At 38.6% G+C, this 22,245-nt stretch overlaps 1 protein-coding gene across 38 annotated transcripts in view; it reads left to right on the top strand.

Annotated features, from left to right (window-relative positions):
- The window catches only part of MIA2 (MIA SH3 domain ER export factor 2), a 97,101-nt gene that overhangs the window by 8,483 nt on the left and 66,373 nt on the right, over positions 1–22,245 (top strand). For 4 of the 38 annotated variants that reach the window (XM_086363402.1, XM_086363400.1, XM_086363401.1 and 1 more), the window contains exons 4-6: positions 443–1,673; positions 10,359–10,577; positions 10,682–10,782. In XM_086363402.1, the coding sequence (XP_086219528.1) occupies positions 443–1,673; positions 10,359–10,577; positions 10,682–10,782 (1,551 nt within the window). Of the gene's footprint in view, positions 1–442; positions 1,674–10,358; positions 10,578–10,681; positions 10,783–18,264; positions 18,410–19,121; positions 19,684–19,735; positions 20,110–20,339; positions 20,737–22,245 lie in introns of those variants that run through there. The other 34 variants (XM_086363429.1, XM_086363408.1, XM_086363427.1 and 31 more) reach the window with 14 other exon arrangements.

Genomic DNA, 22,245 nt, shown 5'->3' with positions numbered 1-22,245 from the left:
GTAGCTTCTAACCAGGCCATCATGCTTTAGAGTCTGGTTTTTCTGAGCTGTGATCATGTTCTGTAAGTTCCACTCTGAAACCACGGCACAGCTCCATGTGTCCATTCAGTGTACCCTTACAAGGAGCAAGGTTTTGTGGCCATGTACGCCTTTTCATTAGAGTTACTTTGCAGAATATACTCAGTACTAGATTGCCGTTTCTTCTAAAGTTCTTCAACTATTTGATAACAAATCCTAATGCAAATGATATAAACCTAACTGAGGTTTATATCACTAACCCTGAAAAGTCAGTTATGATACAAGTGTTTGCAATTAGGAGTTTTTGCTCAGCTATTGAGCTAGTTGTGTGGCCTTGGGAAAATGACACTCATTTGGAATGATTTTGGACAAACAAGGAGTTTCAGTATATTAATGTTAATCATATATTTATTTTTCCTTTCAGGAATCTGACTTTTTCTGTCTTCTTGGAATAAGCTACATATTTGAAAATGAAGCTAGTGAGTTAAACAGTGATAATAGTGAAAATATGTATCCATATGAAGAAGATAATGACCCCAAATCTAGTGTATATGAAAGTGATTTTCAGATAGAACCTGGCTTTTATTCAACTTCTGAAAGTAGTTTGTTTGAAGACCGATTTCCAGCTTCAGAGGCTCCTGAAGATATCAGAAGTACTAGTGAATTAGAAGATTGGGAAGCAGAAACTGAAAGTATGGAACAGTATCTTATTCCAGAAGAGGATCATGTCCCACCATCTTCAGCTGTCCCTGAAGTGAAAGGATGGTTTGGATTTGGAGAGGACCAAGCTGAAGAAAAGCCTTTTGAATCAGTTACTGAACCTCAAGAAGAAAGCTCATTTCTAAGTAGACAAATAGCAGTGGAAGATGGGAATGACCCAGAGGAATTGAACAGTGGTGAGCCCCAAACAGAACATAAGCAAGAACTTGAATTAGAGTTTGATTCAGTGCCAAAGGAACAGTCTGAACTGTTAGTATCTGAGTTAGAGCACATTCTCAATCCTCAAGACACTGGTTGGTTTGGTGGTGGATTTACAAGTTATTTGGGTTTTGGAGGTGAGGATACAGAGCTTGAGTTATCATCCAAAGAAAGCAACCCACTGTTAGAAGATGTTCCTAGTTCCATATCCTCTGAGGAAGAACCCACTGTTCCGTGTACAGAAATATTAACAGAAAAGGAAGACGTAATCACTAATGAGAGCTCAATTCTCAAGCCAAGTTGGTTTGATTTTGGTTTTGCTATGCTAGGCTTCGCATATGCTAATGAAGATAAAATGATATCAGATGATGGAAAAAATGAAGAAGGAGGTGAGGAAGATAAACATAGACATCCTTCAACAAGTGAATTTGACCCTGATAAGGAACAAGAAATAAAACTAATAAAAGTTACGGAAACTGAAAATCAAGTAGGCAAGGAAAGGGTGTTAGAGAAAACAGAGGATTCTGATACTGTACCATATTTTAAAAAGTTATTGTATAATTTTGACAACCGCTGGAGGTTCCAGAACACTCCAAAGGAAACGGAATTGACATTTCCCAAACAGACTCTGGATGAAAGTAATGTAGGTGAAAATGATAAAACAGAAGAATTTTCAGCTGAAAAGTACCCCACAGATAATATAGAAGATACGTTGAAAAGTGGTTACAGTCAGCCAGGTTAGTATAAAAATATCTATAATGTGATTTCTTTTTTAAACATAGGAAAAAGTGAAATTGCTAGTTGCTCAGTCGTGTCTGACTTTTTGAGGTGCCATGGACTGTAGCCCGCCAGGCTTCTCTGTCCATGAATTCTCCAGGCCAGAATATTGGAGTGGGTAGCCATTCTCTTCTTCAGGTTATCTGCCCAACCCAGGGGTCAAACCTGGGTCTCGCACATTATAGGCAGATTCTTTACAGTCTGAGCCTATTTTTAAAAGTACAAATCACATGAAAAATCCAGGAATCCTTGTTTTTCTAAATAAACAATAATTAGCAACAACCTTGTCAATCACCCTTTTATCAATATATCTGGTTTGCTCTGGGACTTAGTAGATCTTAAAGTAAAGTGAAAGTCAGTCAGTCATGTCCAGCTCTTTGTGACCCCATGGACTGGGGCCTGCCAGGCTCCTCTGTTCATGGAGCTCTCCAGGCAAGAATACTGGAGTCGGTTGCCATTCCATGCTCCAGGGGCTCTTCCCAACTCAGGGTTCAAACACAGGTCTCCCACATTGCAGGTGGGTTCTTTACTGTCTGAGCCACCAGGGAAGTGCTTACTAGATCTTAATATCATAAAATCTCAAGGGACAAGGAATGATTGGATGTATATGGATATTTCAAGGAGATCTCTAGATATTTTACAATAAGTTTTAATCAAACTTCTATATGTAGACAGGTTTAAAAATATATGTAGTGCTAAGGCTTTTTTTTTCCCTAAACAAAAGCAATTTCTGTTCCCTTTGTCCATCTCTACTTCCACCTCTCTCCCAAGGATAATAATTTCTTTTATTTTTTAGAGAATATTTCTTTTAGTATTTATCTATTTTCTAAATAAAATATTTATATTGTTCTCCTTTGATTAACCTATTTTAGATAATGTCCATTGACTTTCTGTTCTGTTAGGTGATAATTTTTGCTTATTAGGTTATTTTAAAAACAACTTTCATTACTTTAAAATAGCCTTGGTTTCTAAATTATATTTTATTCTAGATCTATAGTTCCTCACCTCCCCACTAAGAAGATCTGTGATAACAAGGGTTTTCTTTAAGTGTACAAGGTAATATGGAAACTCAAGCAAAAACAATGTAAAACGTTTTCCACATTGTCCATCAAGTCTCTCAATTCTGGGAGCTCAACAGAAGGCAACAGAAGAGAGCAGAGTAGCAGAGGAGACTTCTAGGTGTCCAGGCATCAGTGACACCTATGATTAAAAACACGTGGATTATATTTTAAGTAGAGTTATATAACATGACTTTCGCACATCTCCATTCTGTCTTTATGATGGACAGATTAGAAACTCAACAAATATTGGCCAATAATACAGAAATGATTGAACTTTAGAATGACATAAAAACTTTCACAAGAAGAGATCAATAATGTTGCAAACTCAGAAAGAAACACATTTCACTGGAGCTGGTTGATTTTCTTGAATTTCCAGAAGAACTATATGTTATTTCTTAATATTCTATAAAATGTGAGTTCTTTATTTGATCAACATCCTCTAACCAGAATATAGACTTTAGATTCTAAGTGAAGTGAAAGTATTATTCGCTCAGTCATGTCAGACTCTTTGAGACCCCATGGCCTGTAGCCGGCTAGGCTCTTCTGTTCATGGAATTCTCCAGGCAAGAATACTAGAGTGGGTAGCCATTCCCTTCTCTAGGGGATCTTCCTGACCCACGGATTGAACTTGGGTCTCCTGCATCGCAGGCAGATTCTTTACCATCTGGGCCACCTCTAACACTTTTCTAAATAAGAAAGGTGTAGATATGATGATTTTCATGACTGAAAACATTAGAGACCTAGATTTTCAAAGGCTGGAGGAAATTATTTTATTCTAAGCTTGTTAGATCCTAAAGAGATATTTGTGAAAAAGCAGATAAGAGTAACTGGAAAGAAGAGACTAAAACAAAGTAATATCAACCCAGAAATATAGACGTTTCAAAATATAGATATATAAAAATATTTTAGAGCTTATATATAGAAACTTCAGGGCATTCTGAATATCATTTTAGTAGAATTTATTTCATGTAGTGATGCTGGGAAAATAACTTGGTAAATAGTCAAGCAGTGCATTTATGCAATTATAACTAGTTTTGAAGGATTTTTATAAAAGTGCTAAGAAATTCTTTTAAGGTTCAGAAAAAAGATGCCTTACTCTACAAATATTTCAAAACATTTCACTATTAACTAAATGAAAACAAACTAAGGTCATGCAAAGTTTGCTATTAAAAAAGAGAATACTAAAGAAAGGATTCAGTTAATGCCACGGAGTCTATTTTCTGGATATTGGAGAAATAGCTAAAATAGCCAATATTTTCAGATAATTTCACTACCCCTTTTAGGGAATAACAAGTGAAAACTGGACTTATTTGTAAAGAATGCATAAGAAAAATGAATCTCTGATCTTGAATAAGTATTTGTGAAAAGTTGAGGCTTGAGATAACACATTTACAAAAAGCCAATATTGCTGATCTAAGAATTTACAAAATAAATTAATTAGATAAGTTATTTATATTACAATATTAATAGCTATTTTACAAAAGGATTCCAACTGAGCTTATTTAAATAATGAATTTTCCAAGTACAGTTAAATATGAAAGAATATTATTTTATTTGAATTAAAACTTTATTAATTTATTAAAAATTATAAGAAAGGCATAACTATCTAATGTAAATCTTTTTTAAAAATTGAAGTACTTACAATATTTTAGGTATACAGCAAAGTGATTCAGTTGTATATATATATATAAAATATATATACATATAAGAACATATATGAATATACAGATAAGAATATATATTACTTTTCAGATTGTTTTCAATTATAGGTTATTATAAGATATTGAATATAGTTTCCTGCGCTATTATTAGGACCTTGTTATTTTATATACAGTAGTATATAAATGTTAATCCCAAATTCTTAATTTATCCCTCCCTTTCTTTCCTTTTGGTAACTGTAAGTTTGTTTTCTGTCTGAGTCTATTTCTGTTTTGTAAATAAGTTCATTTGTATCACTTCCACATGTAAGTGATATCATATGATATTTGTCATTCACTATCTGACTTCATCTAGTATGATAATCTCTAGGTCTATCCAATGCTGCAAATAGCATTATTTCATTCTTTTTTATGGCCTATAGTCCATTGTATGTGAATACATACAATTTTCTTTTTCTGTTCATCTGTTGATAGACATTTAAATTGCTTCCATGTCTTGGCTATTGTAAATAATGCATGTATATTTTCAAATTATAGTTTTTTCCCAGTATATGGCCAGGTGTGGGGTTGTTGGATCCTATGGAAGTTCTATTTTTAATTTTTTAAGGGACCTCCATGCTGTTCTCCCTAGTGGCTGCACCAGTTTATGTTCCCACCAAAGTACAGAAGGCTTTCCTTTTATCCACACCCTTTTCAGTATTCATTGTTGACTTTTTGATGATGGCCAAAACTCCCCAGGTCAGTAGGTGCCCAATATGCTACTGGAGATCAGTGGAGAAATAACTCCAGAAAGAATGAAGGGATGGAGCCAAAGCAAAAAGAGTACCCAGCCGTGGATGTGACTGGTGATAGAAGCCAGGTCCAATGCTGTAAAGAGCAATATTGCATAGGAACCTGGAATGTCAGGTCCATGAATCAAGGCAAATTGGAAGTGGTCAAACAAGAGATGGCAAGAGTGAATGTCGACATTCTAGGAATCAGCGAACTGAAATGGACTGGAATGGGTGAATTTAACTCAGATGACCATTGTATCTACTACTGCGGGCAGGAATCCCTCAGAAGAAATGGAGTGGCCATCATGGTCAACAAAAGAGTCCAAAATGCAGTACTTGGATGCAATCTCAAAAACGACAGAATGATCTCTGTTCGTTTCCAAGGCAAACCATTCAGTATCACAGTAATCCAAGTCTATGCCCCAACCAGTAATGCTGAAGAAGCTGAAGTTGAACGGTTGTTTGAAGGCCTACAAGACCTTTTAGAACTAACACCCAAAAAAGATGTCCTTTTCATTATAGGGGACTGGAATGCAAAAGTAGGAAGTCAAGAAACACCTGGAGTAACAGGCAAATTTGGCCTTGGAATACGGAATGAAGCAGGGCAAAGACTAATAGAGTTTTGCCAATAAAATGCACTGATCATAACAAACACCCTCTTCCAACAACACAAGAGAAGACTCTATAGATGGACATCACCAGATGGTCAACACCGAAATCAGATTGATTATATTCTTTGCAGCCAAAGATGGAGAAACTCTATACAGTCAGCAAAAACAAGACCAGGAGCTGACTGTGGCTCAGACCATGAACTCCTTATTGCCAAATTCAGACTTAAATTGAAGAAAGTAGGGAAAACCACTAGACCATTCAGGTATGACCTAAATCAAATCCCTTATGATTATACAGTGGAAGTGAGAAATAGATTTAAGGGCCTAGATCTGATAGATAGAGTGCCTGATGAACTATGGAATGAGGTTCGTGACATTGTACAGGAGACAGGGATCAAGACCATTCCCATAGAAAAAAAATGCAAAAAAGCATAATGGCTGTCTGGGGAGGCCTTACAAATAGCTGTGAAAAGAAGAGAAGTGAAAAGCAAAGGAGAAAAGGAAACATATAAACATCTGAGTGCAGAGTTCCAAAGAATACCAAGGAGAGATAAGAAAGCCTTCCTCAGTGATCAGTGCAAAGAAATAGAGGAAAACAACAGAATGGGAAAGACTAGAGATCTCTACAAGAAAATTAAAGATATCAAAGGAACATTTCATGCAAAGATGCGCTCAATAAAGGACAGAAATGGTATGGACCTAATAGAAACAGAAGATATTAAGAAGAGGTGGCAAGAATACACAGAAGAACTGTACAAAAAAGATCTTCACGACCCAGATAATCACGGTGGTGTGATCACTGACCTAGAGCCAGACATCCTGGAATGTGAAGTCAAGTGGGCCTTAGAAAGCATCACTACGAACAAAGCTAGTGGAGGTGATGGAATTCCAATTGAGCTATTCCAAATCCTGAAAGATGATGCTGTGAAAGTGCTGCACTCAGTATGCCAGCAGGTTTGGAAAACTCAGCAGTGGCCACAGGACTGGAAAAGGTCAGTTTTCATTCCAATCCCAAAGAAAGGCAATGCCAAAGAATGCTCAAACTACTGCACAATTGCACTCATCTCACACACTAGTAAAGTAATGCTCAAAATTCTCCAAGCCAGGCTTCAGCAATATGTGAACCGTGAACTTCCTGATGTTCAAGCTGGTTTTAGAAAAGGCAGAGGAACCAAAGATCAAATTGCCAACATCCACTGGATCATGGAAAAAGCAAGAGAGTTCCAGAAAATCATCTATTTCTGCTTTATTGACTATGCCAAAGCCTTTGACTGTGTGGATCACAATAAACTGTGGAAAATTCTGAAAGACATGGGAATACCAGACCACCTGACTGCCTCTTGAGAAATTTGTATGCAGGTCAGGAAGCAACAGTTAGAACTGGACGTGGAACAACAGACTGGTTCCAAATAGGAAAAGGAGTTCGTCAAGGCTGTATATTGTCACTCTGTTTATTTAACTTATATGCAGAGTACATCATGAGAAACGCTGGACTGGAAGAAACACAAACTGGAATCAAGATTGCTGGGAGAAATATCAATAACCTCAGATATGCAGATGACACCACCCTTATGGCAGAAAGCGAAGAGGAACTAAAAAGCCTCTTGATGAAAGTGAAAGTGGAGAGTGGAAAAGTTGGCTTAAAGCTCAACATTCAGAAAATTAAGATCATGGCATCTGGTCCCACCACTTCATGGGAAATAGATGGGGAAACAGTGGAAACAGTGTCAGAGTTTATTTTTCTGGGCTCCAAAATCACTACAGATGGTGACTGCAGCCATGAAATTAAAAGACGCTTACTCCTTGGAAGGAAAGTGATGACCAACCTAGATAGCATGTTCAAAAGCAAAGACATTACTTTGCCAACAAAGGTTCGTCTAGTAAAGGCTATGGTTTTTCCTGTGGTCATGTATGGATGTGAGCGTTGGACTGTGAAGAAGGCTGAGTGCCGAAGAATTGATGCTTTTGAACTGTGGTGTTGGAGAAGACTCTTGAGAGTCCCTTGGACTGCAAGGAGATCCAACCAGTCCATTCTGAAGGAGATCAGCCCTGGGATTTCTTTGGAAGGAATGATGCTGAAACTGAAACTCCAGTAGTTTGGCCACCTCATGCGAAGAGTTGACTCATTGGAAAAGACTCTGGTGCTTGGAGCGATTGAGGGCAGGAGGAGAAGGAGACAACAGAAGATGAGATGGCTGGATGGCATCACTGACTCAATGGACGTGAGTCTGAGTGAACTCTGGGAGTTGGTGATGGACAGGGAGGCCTGGCGTGCTGCGATTCATGGGATCGCAAAGTGTTGGACACGACTGAGCGACTGATCTGATCTGATTCTGGCTGGTGTGATACTTCACTGTAGGTTTGATTTACATTTCTCTAATAATTAGAGATGTGCTTCTTCTTAGCCATCTGGATGTCTTCTTTGAAGAAATATCTATTTAGGTCTTCCACTCATTTTTGATTGAGTTGTTTGCTTTTTTGATATTGACCTGTATGAGCTGTTTGTATATTTTGGAAATCAATCCCTTGTCCTTCGCAACCTTTGCAAATATTTTCTCCCACTTCCTAGGTTGTCTTTTTGTTTTGTTTATCGTTTCTTTTGCTGTGCAAAGATTTTTAGTTTAACTAGGTCCCATTTATTTTTGGTTTTGTTTTCTTTACTCTAGGAGACAGATTCCCCAATATATTGCTGTGATTTATATCAAAAAGTTTTCTACCATTGTTTTCCTCTAGGAATTTTATAGTATCCAGTCTTATAGTTAGGTCTTTAAATTTTTTGTGTATGGTATTAGAGAATGTTCTAATTTCATTCTTTTACATGTTGCTCTCTAGTTTTCCCTGTACAACTTTTTGAAGAAACTATCTTTTCTGCATTGTATATCCTTATCTCTTTTGTTGTAGATTAATTGATCATAAGTGTGTGGGCCTATTTCTGGGCTCTCTAGAGTATTCCATTGATCCATGTATCTATTTTTGTTCCAGTATCATACTATTTTCATGATTGTAGCTTTGTGGTATAGGCTGAAGTCAGGGAGTATGATTACTCCAGCTCTATTCTTCTTTTTCAAGAATCAATATTCTTCAATTTCAAGATTGCTTTGGCTTCTAATGTAAATCCTAAGGCTTACATTTAAGTAATGTAAAAATAATACCTCAGAAATATAATTAAATATGAAAATAATATAGCAGGTTTTCATTTTTTTTACATATATTTATTTCAAGTGCAGTATAAGATAATATTTTAAAAAGAATCAATCTAGGCACACAAAAATTTTGTGAAATTAATTGTTGAATAAGTTGATGTTTGATGCCATCAAACATCATTGTAGATCACTATTTGAGTCCTGTATTTACAATGGTCCAATTATATTCAAACTCCTGAAATGATTGGTCATTTTAAATTTTAATGTCCACATGTGGCATTATTAAATTACAGGTATCTGTTTGCTCACTTGGGACTTTCATCTTTTAAACAATGCTGACTAAGTGACAGAATGAAAATGATATGTTACATTCATAACTCAAAGAGCGAAGTTAGATAATGAATAATTAAGTTAGGACTATTCTTTAATATTGTTTTTCAGGACTGCAGTGATACTTTTCTATCCTTGTCTTAAAAAGTAACTGAGAAATAAATCCTACAATTTACTTGACTACTATACCTTAGGCTGGGACTAGTTAGAACCTTTTTTAAAAAAAAATCCTAAAAAAAAAAAAAAATCCTGTTTGATTAGTTCATTGAATCAAGTGATCAGTTTAAACTATATTTGAAAATTAAATTGATGGCCGTGTGACATGGCATGCACATAAATATATGGTGCAACATTACAAATGTGGAAAATTATAACACATATATTTCTAATTAAATTTTTTTCTTAATTTTGGAGAAGGGTAGTCCTTTTTAAGGGCTTCCCAGGTGGATGAGAGGTAAAGAATCTGCTTGCCAATGCACGTCAGGTACTCCCTGGGTTTGGAAGAGCCCCTGAAGAAGGAAATGGCAATCTGCTCCAATAGTCTTGCCTGGAAAATCCCATGGACAGAGGAGCCTGGCAGGCTACATTCCATGGGATCACAAAAGCTGGACACAACTTAGTGACTAAACAACAATTACAACAATCCTCTTTAAAGTGAATTTTCTCGAGATGTGCATATATATATATGTATATATATGTATATATATATCTTCATATATACAGGGCCATGAGCGAAAGGATGCAGGTGGCCTCCAGAAGGTAGAAAAAGCAAGGAAATGAATTCTCCTCTAGACCTCCAGAAGGAATACAGCCCTGCCACAGCCTTGGTTTTAGGATTTCTGATTTCCAGAAACATATTTGTGTTGTTTAAGCCATTAAGTGTTTGTTAATTTGTATCTGCAGTAGGAACTAATACAGACTATAAATTTGTTTCAAATGAATTCTTTCCATAATGAAGAATCACAATGCCCACAAAGATTCAAAGGATGACCTGCCTAGAAAAAAAAATAGGAAGCCTACAACAAAGTAAACATTATTAAAAACCCTAAACATTTCTCTCTATTTGCAGATATGGACTCTGAAATAGAGTTCCCTATGAGAATTATTGAAGAAGCTCATTTCAAAACTCTATCTTCTGAAAATAGTGATGAAAAATTAAAAATATCACTAGACACTGAAAGGCCTACTCAGATGGAAATGGACACATCTATGGAAAATACCCTGTCAAACAGTCAGATCCTTTCAACTGATTACTCTTTATCTTCTCAAAATTACATTGCTAAAAAAGGTAAGAAACAAGTTATTTGTTCTCTAATGCAGCAATTAAGGAAGAAATTAAACTCAAAATTTGTATCTTATCATGTATTAACATTTTAATTTATAAATTGACAGAAGATGCTTCTTGGCGTCAGCTTCTGGAATATTTATTTCAAATTGATGTTTATGATTTCCTGAATTCTGCATTTTCACCAATTGTAATTCTTATAGAAGGGGTAAGTTGACCTTTTAGATATTTTTCAATACTTTTATGTGTGTGCTAAGTAGAGTCAGTTGTGTCTGACTCTTTGTGAAGCTATAAACTGCAGCCTGCCAGGTCTACATCATGGGATGATGTAGGCAAGAATATTGGAGTGGGTTGCCATTTCCTTCTCCAGGGGATCTTCCCGACCAATGAATCGAACCTGAGTTTCTATCTCTTGCATTGACAGGTGGGTTCTTTATCACTAGCGCCACCCAGTAATTTTACCTATTTTACTAAATATAGGAATAACTGAAAATTATGTTTGAGTGAATCCTCCCTATGTAAATATTATTGATGCATAATATTTCTCTTTGCATAAAATCTTATATCAAGCTTTTCCCTTATATGAGTATTTTGTTGCATAGATGTTCTTAAAGATATTTTTTAAAGCCTTTCCTTAAACTTTGTTGATCTTGAGCATTAGGGTTTTTTCCTTCTCTTTTTTTTTTTTTAATCAGAGGAAATCATACTAAGATTTAACTCAGAAATAATATGAACTGAAATTTAATCTTAAGGAAATTATTATTTGAACGACAGCTGTGACCTCAAAATGATGTAATGAGAATCTTACAAAACAACTAGTACTTCAACATTTAACCAAGTCATAACTAAAATTCTAAAATCTGTCTGCTTTTTCATTTATTGTAACTTGTATTAAATTCTATCTCATTTATTGTAAATGAAATATTACAAAAGGATCTAGCTGTAGTATTTGGCACATAAGGTCTTTTGCAAGTGTTTCTTCCTTTTCTCATTTACTGCTATTATATAAATAATTGAGGAAGCACTTCTGTCTTCTCATTTACATTTTAAGATGAAACTTAACAGTGGTTGCCTTCAAGGAGTTCATTCTAGTTGGACACAGTAAAAAAAGCAATAATTGTACGTGCTGTAATGGCCACAGGATGCTACTGATACACAGGAGGAGCTGCCTGGTAGACTGACTGGAAATGGTAGGTAGAGAGAGTGGGGAGGAGGAGCCTGGGAAAATGTCCCAGAAGAGATCTTACTTGAGCTGATCTTGAAGAAAGAGTAGGAGTTAGCCAGGCAAGAAAGGATGAACATTCTAGGTTGAGAGTGCATTTTAAAAAGTACAGAAGTGGGAGAGATTCTGGCATTTCTAAGCAATTCAGTCTGATTGAATTTATAAGCAATAAATTTATAAGCAATTTATAAGTAATTCAGTCTGATTGAATATTGGGATTGAAGTTGAATACTGGGATTAAAGAGAAAGGTTAGCTTTGCATTTGTGCTGGGAAGTTGAACTCTATCTTTTCAATAATGGGGCACTATTTTTTAAATTTATTTTTAATTGGAGGATAATTGCTTTGAGTAAAGTGAAAAAGTTTCATGTATGAAGTCTGTCAATCAACATTGTCAATATTAATAAGAATTGACTGAAAACCAGAGGAAGGGAGCCCAATCAAGAAGTTATCACTTCAGTTCAGGAAATAAATTGTGAAGGTCTAAATTAGGGTTTATAAACTCAAATGAAATGAGTGAAGCACAGGTAAAGGAGAGAACTGTAGCCAACTAGAGAATGTATGCTTTCTCAAAGGATATAGCTTCTTCAGTCTTTTTTTTCCAGATCTTCTGATATTTCAAGAAAAGTTGGAAATCTAGATTTTTTTGTGTGTGAAATCTCCCATTTTTAAAAAAGAACCTGTTTTTTAAAAATAATATTTAAAAATATTGATTTATTTGTGGCTGTGTTGGGTCTTCATTGCTGCACAGGTTTTTTCTAGTTTCAATGAGTGGGGGCTGCTCTCTAGTTGTGGTGGAAGGGCTTCTCACTGCAGTGGCTCCTCCCGTTAAGGAGCGCAGGCTCCAGGGCGCAGGGGCTTCAGCATTTACAGTACACGGGCTCAGTACTTGAGACTTGAGGGCCCTAGAGCATGGGCTCAGCAGTTGTTGCACTCGGGTTTAGTTGTTCTTCGGCATATAGGATCTTCTCTGACCAGGGATTGAAACTGTGTCTCCTGCATTGGCAGGTGGATTCTTTTTTATTTATTTATTTATTTTTAGTTGAAGGATAATTGCTTTACAGTATTGTGTTGATGTCTGCCAAACATCAACAAGAATCGGCAATAGTTATACATATGTCCCCTCCCTCTTGAACCTCCCTCCCACCTCCCTCCCCATCCCACCCCTCTAGGTTGTTACAAAATCCTGGTTTGAGTTCCCTGAGTCAGACAGCAAATTACTATTAGCTATCTATTTTATATATTGTAATGTACGTTTCCATGTTACTCTCTCCATACATCCCACTCTCTCCTTCCTTCCCTGCACTGTGTCCATAAGTCTGTTCTTTATGTCTGTGTCTCCATTGCTGCCCTGCAAATAATTTTATCAGCACTATCTTTCTAGATTCCATATATATGTGTTCAGTTCAGTTCAGTCGCTCAGTCGTGTCCAACTCTTTGAGACCCCATGAATCGCAGCATGCCAGGCCTCCATGTCTATCACCAACTCCCGGAGTTCACTCAGACTCACGTCCATCGAGTCAGTGATGCCATCCAGCCATCTCATCCTCTGTCGTCCCCTTCTCCTCCTGCCCCCAATCCCTCCCAGCATCAGAGTCTTTTCCAATGAGTCAGCTCTTCGCATGAGGTGGCCAAAGTATTGGAGTTTCAGCTTTAGCATCATTCCTTCCAAAGAAATCCCAGGGCTGATCTCCTTTAGAATGGACTGGTTGGATCTCCTTGCAGTCCAAGGGGCTCTCAAGAGTCTTCTCCAACACCACAGTTCAAAAGCATCAATTCTTCAGTGCTCAGCCTTCTTCACAGTCCAACTCTCACATCCATACATGACCACAGGAAAAACCATAGCCTTGACCAGACGGACCTTTGTTGGCAAAGTAATGTCTCTGCTTTTGAATATGCTATCTAGGTTGGACATAACTTTCCTATATATGTGTTAGTATATGATATTTGCTTTTCTTTTTCTGATTTACCTCACTCTGTATAATAGGCTCTAGGTTCATTTATCTTATTAGGACTCAAATGTGCTCCTTTTTACGGTTGAGTAATATTCTATTGTATATATGTACCATGGCTTCTCTTTACGTTCATCTGTTGATGGACATCTAGGTTGCTTCCATGTCCTAGCTATTGTAAATAGTACTGCAGTGAACATTGGGGTACATGTGTCTTTTTCAGTTTTGGTTTCCTCAGTGTATATGCCTAGTAGTGGGATTGCTGGGTCATATGGTGGTTTTGGAGAAGGGAATGGCAACCCACTCCAGTACTCTTGCCTGGGAAATCCCATGGACAGAGGAGCCTGGTGGGCTATAGTCCATAGGGTTGCAGAGTTGGACACAACTAAAGCAACTTAGCAAGCACACACATGGTGGTTTTATTCCCAGTTTTTTTTTTTTTTTTTAACAATCTCCACACTCTCTTCCATCATGACTGTATCAATTTACATTCCCACCAGTAATGTAAGAGGATTCTGTTTGCTCCACACCTTCTCCAGCATTTGTTTGTGGATGTTCTGATGACAGCCATTCTGACTGGTGTGAGGTGATATCTTATAGTTTTGATTTGCATTTCTCTAATATTGAGCGATGTCGAGCATCTTTTCATGTGTTTGTTAGCCATCTGTATGTCTTCTTTGGAGAAATGTATGTTTAAGTCTTTTCCCCACTTTTTGATTGGGCTGTTTTTCTGATATTGACTTATATGAGCTGCTTGTTTATTTTGGAAATGAATCCTTTGTCAGTTGTTTCATTTGCTATTATTTTCTCTCATTCTGAGGCGTGTCTTTTCACCTTGTTTATAGTTTCCTTTGCTTTGTAAAATTTTTAAGTTTAATTAGGTCCCACTTGTTTATTTTTATTTTTATTTCCACTACTCTAGGAGGTGGGTCGTAGAGGATCTTGCTGTGATTTATGTCATTGAGTGTTCTGCCTATGTTTTCCTCTAAGAATTTTATAGTTTCTGGTCTTACATTTAGGTCTTTAATCCATTTTGAGTTTATCTTTGTGTCTGGTGTTAGGGATGTGGGTTCAATTCCTTGGTCAGGAAGATCCCCTGGAGGAGGGCTCAGGCAACCCACTCCAGTATTCTTGCCTGGAATATCCCCATGGGCAGAGGAGCCTGGTGGGCTATAGTCCATGGGGTCTCAAAGAGTCGAACATGACTGAAGAGACTTAAGATGGGGTGAGGAAGTGTTCTACTTTCATTCTTTTACGTGTAGCTGTCCAGTTTTCCCAGCACCACTTACTGAAGAAGCTATCTTTGCCCCATTGTGTATTTTTGCCTCCTTTGTTAAAAATAAGATATCCATAGGTGCATGGGTTTATCTCTGGGCTTTTTATCTTATTCCATTGGTCTATATTTCTGTTTTTGTGCCAGTATCATACTGTCTTTTTGATGACTATAGCTTTGTAATATAGTCTGAAGTCAGGAAAGTTGATTCCTCTAGCTGCATTCTTCTTTCTCAAGATTGCTTTGGCTATTTGGGGTCTTTTGTGTTTCCATACAAATTGTGAGATTTTTTTGTTCTAGTTCTGTGAAAAATGGCAGGTGGATTCTTTACCAGTGAGCCACCAGGGAAGCTTGAAATCTCCCAATTTTTAATTGCTGGCAAATATTCAGATTAAAAAAAAAATACCATGCAGGTCAGACAAAATGTTCTGTGGGTTGAGTTTGGCCTACTAGCCATATTTTTTAACCTCTGACCTAAGTATCTGATCAGATCAGATCAGATCAGTCGCTCAGTCGTGTCTGACTCTTTGCGACCCCATGAATCACAGCACGCCAGACCTCCCTGTCCATCACCAACTCCCAGAGTTCACTCAGACTCATGTCCATTGAGTCAGTGATGCCATCCAGCCATCTCATCCTCTGGCGTCTCCTTCTCCTCTTGCCCCCAATCCCTCCCAGTATCAGAGTCTTTTCCAATGAGTCAACTCTTTGCATGAGGTGGCCAAAGTACTGGAGTTTCAGCTTTAGCATCATTCCCTCCAAAGAAACCCCAGGGCTGATCTCCTTCAGAATGGACTGGTTGGATCTCCTTGCAGTCCAAGGGACTCTCAAGAGTCTTCCCCAACACCACAGTTCAAAAGCATCAATTCTTCGATGCTCAGCCTTCTTTACAGTCCAACTCTCACATCCATACATGACCACAGGAAAATCCATAGCCTTGACTAGACGAACCTTTGTTGGCAAAGTAATGTCTCTGCTTTTGAATATGCTATCTAGGTTGGTCATAACTTTCCTTCCAAGGAGTAAGTGTCTTTTAATTTCATGGCTGCAGAGTCACCATCTGCAGTGATTTTGGAGCCCAGAAAAATAAAGTCTGACACTGTTTCCACTGTTTCCCCATCTATTTCCCATGAAGTGATGGGACCGGATGCCATGATCTTCGTTTTCTGAATGTTGAGCTTTAAGCCAACTTTTTCACTCTCCACTTTCACTTTCATCAAGAGGCTTTTTAGTTCCTCTTCACTTTCTGCCATAAGGGTGGTGTCATCTGCATATCTGAGGTTATTGATAGTGGTTATTAAGTATCTGATAGTGGTTATTAAAATGATTGGAAGAACAAACTAGATATATCTTTTGCAGATAGAATTCACTGGATTTAGTGACTGATTGAAAGTAGCAAGGAGAAAATGGAAAACAGGAAAATTTACCAGATTTCTAGCTAAGGTGACCAGGTGCCACTGACTGTAAGAGTATTTGTGAAAACTAGGCTTAATGACACATATTGTTGTGCTTTCAGAGGCTTCCTCCTCACTTTCTTTGGTGGGTTCCAGAGAGTTAACATTACCTAGTAAATAAGCTCAGAGAAATGATTAATTTACTCAATATGATTTGGTGTTGAAGACGTTGGTTAAAAACATTACTCAGAAGTCTGCTCTAGCATAGGAGAGAATAAAAACTAATGATGATGTAGTTTCTAAAATAGTTATAATAAAACTTTCAACTGCTTATTTAATTCTACTTATTAGTATGTCCTACTGACATAGCCCTTACTTGTAGTCTCTCCATAAGTTATACCAGTGAAGTTACTAAATTAAAAAATTATTGCTATACCATATTAACCTTTCATATACAGTTAAGTGCTTATTTAATATAGGCTGTGCTAAGTATGCTTACTTTTGTGGACTCAGTAAATTTTGTCAAATACATTTTATATGAACATCTTGTTTGAAATTCTTTAGACATGAAAATATTGACTTTAAATGTATTAATTATCTTGTGACCCTGGAAAGTCACTTATTCTCTGGGGAAGTCTCAGTTTAAAATTCTACTATCAGAGATTATATGACAGGCTTGACAGGTTATAGACTTGAGCTTTGTGTAAAACATTATGAATCAGTTGCCTGCATTTAAAATGTGCATTCATACAAAAATCTGGATTTCTGCATTCTGTTGAAGAAGTAGAAGACTGTAATACATAGTCTCCCACTCTTCTACAGCAACAAGAAGTTCAAGCTAAATAGTGCTTGTATTGAGTAGACATGCACTTTTTATTTCCCTACACTTATTTCAACTGTTTGGCCTCAATATGGCTTTAAGTTCATAATGTTTGGACTAAATATTCTGAAGAGTTCCTGTCAGACCAGGAATTTCAACAATCTTAATGTTCTAATAAGCACCCATAAATTTAGGTGAAATGGTTTCCTTTTTTTCTTGCCTAAATTGTTTCTATTTGTTGATAAGTTCAGTTAGATTTTGTACAAAAAAAAAGCTTTTTAAAAAATTAAGTAATAGGAATCAACACCACTTTTATCTACTTTATTTTATAACTGAAGGGGCTCTTTGAGTTCTAAGATTTATATATTCTTAACTAGAATGCTTCATTTATATATGGAATAAACAATGGAAATTACCCAACTCTTGTTCAACAGGTAGCTCCTGATTTAACATGTTTTGAGAACAAACTCTTACATCATTAGAGAATGAAGATGTGGCTCAGCATGTTTGACTTTCTTTTGAAAGACTAGATCTTATAGCCAGTGACAACTGACTGTTTAATTAAAAGGGAGTAACTAGTATTTATAGTTTAGCAACAGGGCCCTTTATAAGGGAAATCAGTTTCTGGATTGTGGACAAAGTTTACTGGTTAGCATGTTTCCAGTGTTCTTGTATGGGTTCTTGTAGCTGTCACAAACACTAACCGCATATGTTCTCCATTTCCTTTCAGGTAGGCCTATATAAGTGGCAAAATCCCATATCTACTTAAGGAAAACAAACTTTGAATGTAAATATGGTAAAAGTCATACTCTATATGAATATATGTTAAAACATTCAATTTTATTTTTATCAGTTACCTAATCCAGGGTTTCTCTTTTCAATTGTAGATTTTAAGAGAGTAGTACTTGCATGATATTTAAAGACAAAAATTGACCAGGAGTTTTGTCCATGAAATTAGATTATGGGTTGGTAGTCACAACTCCACCTATGGCACCCCTTTACCACACAAGTGTCAGAACAGGATCACCGTCATTGTAGAAACAGAAGAGTGCAGGATGTATTAGAACCTGAAATCTTTCTCAAAGATATGAGGTACTTATTAGAATTTTACTTACATATTAGGATATTTTAACATGAACTTTTTAAAAAATGGAATTGAAAGATCTAGAGGAAGAGGTAAGTTTCAACATGACTATTAAGTGTGTACAGAAATTAGGTTCGGATCTGGCATTGAGTTTAAGGTTTACTGTTTTTGCCATGGGGAAATTTGTAGATTTTTAAAAATTTTCATTTATCCTTTTGTTCCTGATCTATGTTTTTAATATTTGTAATGGTAATTACTGTTAAATTAGAAAAGGGCACAGACTGTCTCTGGGAGAGCAAAGGGACTTAAAAAAAAAATGTTTTAGGTTGTAAATAAGTCCTGAAAGCTGAAAGTAATTCTGGAGTTCTCTGAAAATGTTCAGATTTACTGAAGAATTTTCATTCAGTAATACAATATTTTGAGGCATACTTTGTTCTAAGACTCTTTTAAATTTTAAAGACAGAGTTTTAGTTTGGCTTCTGTTTGACTTAATAAGCTATACACATAATTTAGTTTGAGTATATACTGTCCAACACATATGAAGGTTGTGTAATACCTTAAATATGAGAATTATTAAGCAATTTCTGCTGCTCTTTGCTACCGATAGTTCCTGAAACTCCTTAGGCTGATGTGGCAAACGAGAGTTCGGAAAATCTAGGCGGCGTTTTGGTTCCGAAAATCTTCCACCGTGAATTGGACCATTTTTGGATTCTTTATGGCACAATGCTTTTGTTGCTGCTGGAGCTTAACGTTAGGGAAGTTTCCTAAGGAACTAACATATTGTTCAACTGCTGAGTTCTCTCAGGTGATTTGTTAAGGAAGACGTACCCGTTCCTTTCCTTTTCTTGTTGCTTCAACGAGGACTTCTGTTGGAAAATGCAGAGATGGGTTATAAAACCCATCTCTAAGAACAGATCCATCCCTGGGTATTTTATTCAACAGACCTAAATATAGGGTCCTAAATTTAGAGGGCAAGGTGCTACTTTTAGCTCCCCTTTTCAGAGAACACGCGCCCAGCTGAGGTTCATGCAGGTTTGATTTGGCGTCTGGGTAACTAGGAGCTCATGGAGTTGAAGACTTTTGCGCAGCAAGTTACCCCAGGTAACTCAGGTAAAAGTGAGTAAGCCCCTGGAGCCCTCCGCTGGGCACCGAAGGCCCGATCGATGTTCTCTTGCGTGGGAGAGGTTAAACTTTGCCCAGATCACAGCTGACCCGAGACGCCTTCCTGTCCAAAGTCCGGACACGGTTGGCAGGACGCAGAGGCCCGGGCCCCGCAAGCCATTTTGTGAGTGGAATGAAGACGGCGGCCGGTTTCCCTGGGCCGGCGGGCTCCCCCGGGGTACGACGCCATCAAGACTTCTGTGGGGTGCGGACAGCAGGCTCTTGCAGGGCTGCGAGATGAAAGCGTTGGGGGCTGGGCTTGGGCCAGGCGCCGGCAGCCGGGCAGAGGAGGCGCGTCGCGCTCACCCAACCGGGCGACCCGGAGGGGCCTCCGGGAGAAGTCTAGCAGCCGCCAGCCCGATGGTGGGGATTTCTGGGCCATGGTCTTGACCTTCGCTGGGGATGTCTGCGGCCCGCGCTACAACTCAGGGCCGGAGGCCGAATCCTTCTCTTTCAGCCTAGAGCACCTCGATTTCCAAGGATGGGTGGCCTCTCTAGGTAGAGGGCCGGCCCCTTTAAGAGAGAAAGACAGGGACACGTCTACGAACCTCGCGCGAAGAAGGAAGGGAAATTAACTGAGTCCCCGCGACCCCGCCTCCCCGCCGCGGCCCGGCCGAAACCAAACCTCGGGGTAGGGTGGCAAGGAGAGTACAGATCGCAGACTCGCGCGGCCGGGTTTGAACCTTCGGATCTTAGGGACGCAAAGCGTAACCTGGGGTGGGTGGCGAAGCTCCCCGGGTGGTCAGCGTGGACGCTCGAGGCACGGCGGCGCCATTCATCTCCAGCACCCCCCTGTAGCCGGCTCCTCAGTGGTCTGATCCGGTTGCCCGGTGCAGGTTTGGGTTCCGGACCGAACGCTGCGTGTTCTGTTCGTTTGTTGTGGCTCGGGCAGGCCCTGGATACGGCTCCGATTGCCAGAGCAGCCCTGGCGCTATGGAGGGGCCCGGGAGTGCCCCTCAGCCGTACCTGGGGCTGGTCCTGGCAAAGCTTCGCTGGGTGAGTCCAGGCGCGATCAGGGTTACTTGGCCCAGGGGTCGCGGGTGCCTCCCGGGGAAGGAAGCTGCAGACTTTGGCTTTGGGGTCTGAGCCGCAGTAGTCGGAGGTCCAGAAGCCAGTTCTCACCTGCCGGCGGGCTGCGGCCTGTGTCCAGGGCACAGGTTCCTAGGGTACTTGGGCGGGTTCTGATGTGGTGTAGGGGGACCTGGAGATCCGGAAGGTGAAGAGAGCATTTGCTTATGCTTAGCAGGACTTTAGAAAGGTGAGTTTCCTAAAATGAATTAGCCTTTCGGTCATGTTATTTATTTTGATGACACGTGGTTTCCCCAACTGTGAGAAACTTGAGGACTGATCCTCTGAAATCAGTTCCTTTTAAATGCTGAAACTTCGCGTTGCTTGAAAGGACATCTAAGCCTAGACAGGGAATTGGGATTCTAATTCTGCGGTTTCTTTTAAGAAATAATGCTCTTTTGAGGTGCTTTACCATAAGTGAGTTTGTTCGTCGCTTCTTTCTATCTTGTTAATGTAAACGGTCGTGTTAACGTCAAGATCTGGAGATATTGAGCTCCCAGTGTTCACAATTTCTTTTTCGTTTTTTAAGGTTCAGTTTATAATCAAGTTGCAGGGATTTTTCTCAGTAACTGTTTACAAGTGTCTTTGTTGACATGTTTAGGGGCATGTCACCGTATTTAAAAAAAAAAAAACAAACTGCGTTAGAAATGTCAAAAGCCCCTTTAAATATTGGGGCAGTTACAATTTTTTGTTTCTTATTATGTAAATTAAAAAGTTCTATTGCGTTGATATTCACTTACTCAACCATAGTGTGTCTAGTGTCTGTATATGTATAAATGTAAATACAGATGATAGTTATATGGAGAGTCTAAGCAGACCAAGACGTAGTCTGGGCCACTGCTGTCATACTGTCAGTTAAGGGAGAGAAGACAAAAACAGTACAAGGTAGAAATGGATAAAGTCCTTACTGAAGCATACATAGTAAGTGCTGAGGAAATTGAGGGGTGGGAGAGAGCACATTTTCTTGAGTGATTATGAAAGCCTCTGCAGACTGAGTGAATAGCCTAAGCAAGCAATGAAAACAGCATGGTGTGTACAGCCGACTAGGAGCAGTGTTACTGGAGTGTAAAGCGGGCTCAGGGAGCAATATGCAGTGATGCTTGTTGGAGACATAAGTAGGTTCCAAGTGATGTAGGTGCTGGAGAGCCTTCAAAGTATTTCAGTGGTTAGACTTTTGGGTTAAATAGATCTTCCTGATAGAAGTATGTAGGTTAGATGTAAGAACAACAAAACGAGGAACACAGTGTAAGGGAGAGGTGACAGACTTGTCACATAGGATAGAGAAGAGGGTGTGCTCGTGCTCAGTCGTGTCTGCCTCTTTGTGAGGCCATAGACTATAAGCTGCCAGGCTCCTCTGTCCACGGGATTTCCCAGGTTAAGAATACTGAGTCGGTTGCCATTTCCTTCTCCAGAGGGAGGATCTTCCCGACCCAGGGACTGAACCTGCATCTCCTGCACTGGTAGGCGGATTCTTTACCACTGAGCCACCTGGGAAGTAGAGAAGAGGGTACTGAATGGGAAATATTTGGGTAGCCAAATTTTGTGCAAGTTGTTCTACTGTGTGAACAATATCTTCACCTGGATGATTTTTTTTTTTTTTTTTTGGCTAAATACACTATTCTCACAAAACTAGCCTGGGGCCTAGGCTTGCACAACACTGCTCTACTTTTTAATTTTTTAGATAAAAAAATAATTATTG

The sequence above is a fragment of the Bos grunniens genome, chromosome 21 (genome assembly GCF_055505025.1).
Source record: "Bos grunniens cultivar Pamir isolate PY7600 chromosome 21, Bosgru_T2T1.0, whole genome shotgun sequence".
In the NCBI taxonomy this organism is placed as follows: Eukaryota; Metazoa; Chordata; class Mammalia; order Artiodactyla; family Bovidae; genus Bos; species Bos grunniens.
Note: the sequence above shows the minus strand (reverse complement) of the source record. Positions and strands in the feature narration are given on the sequence as shown.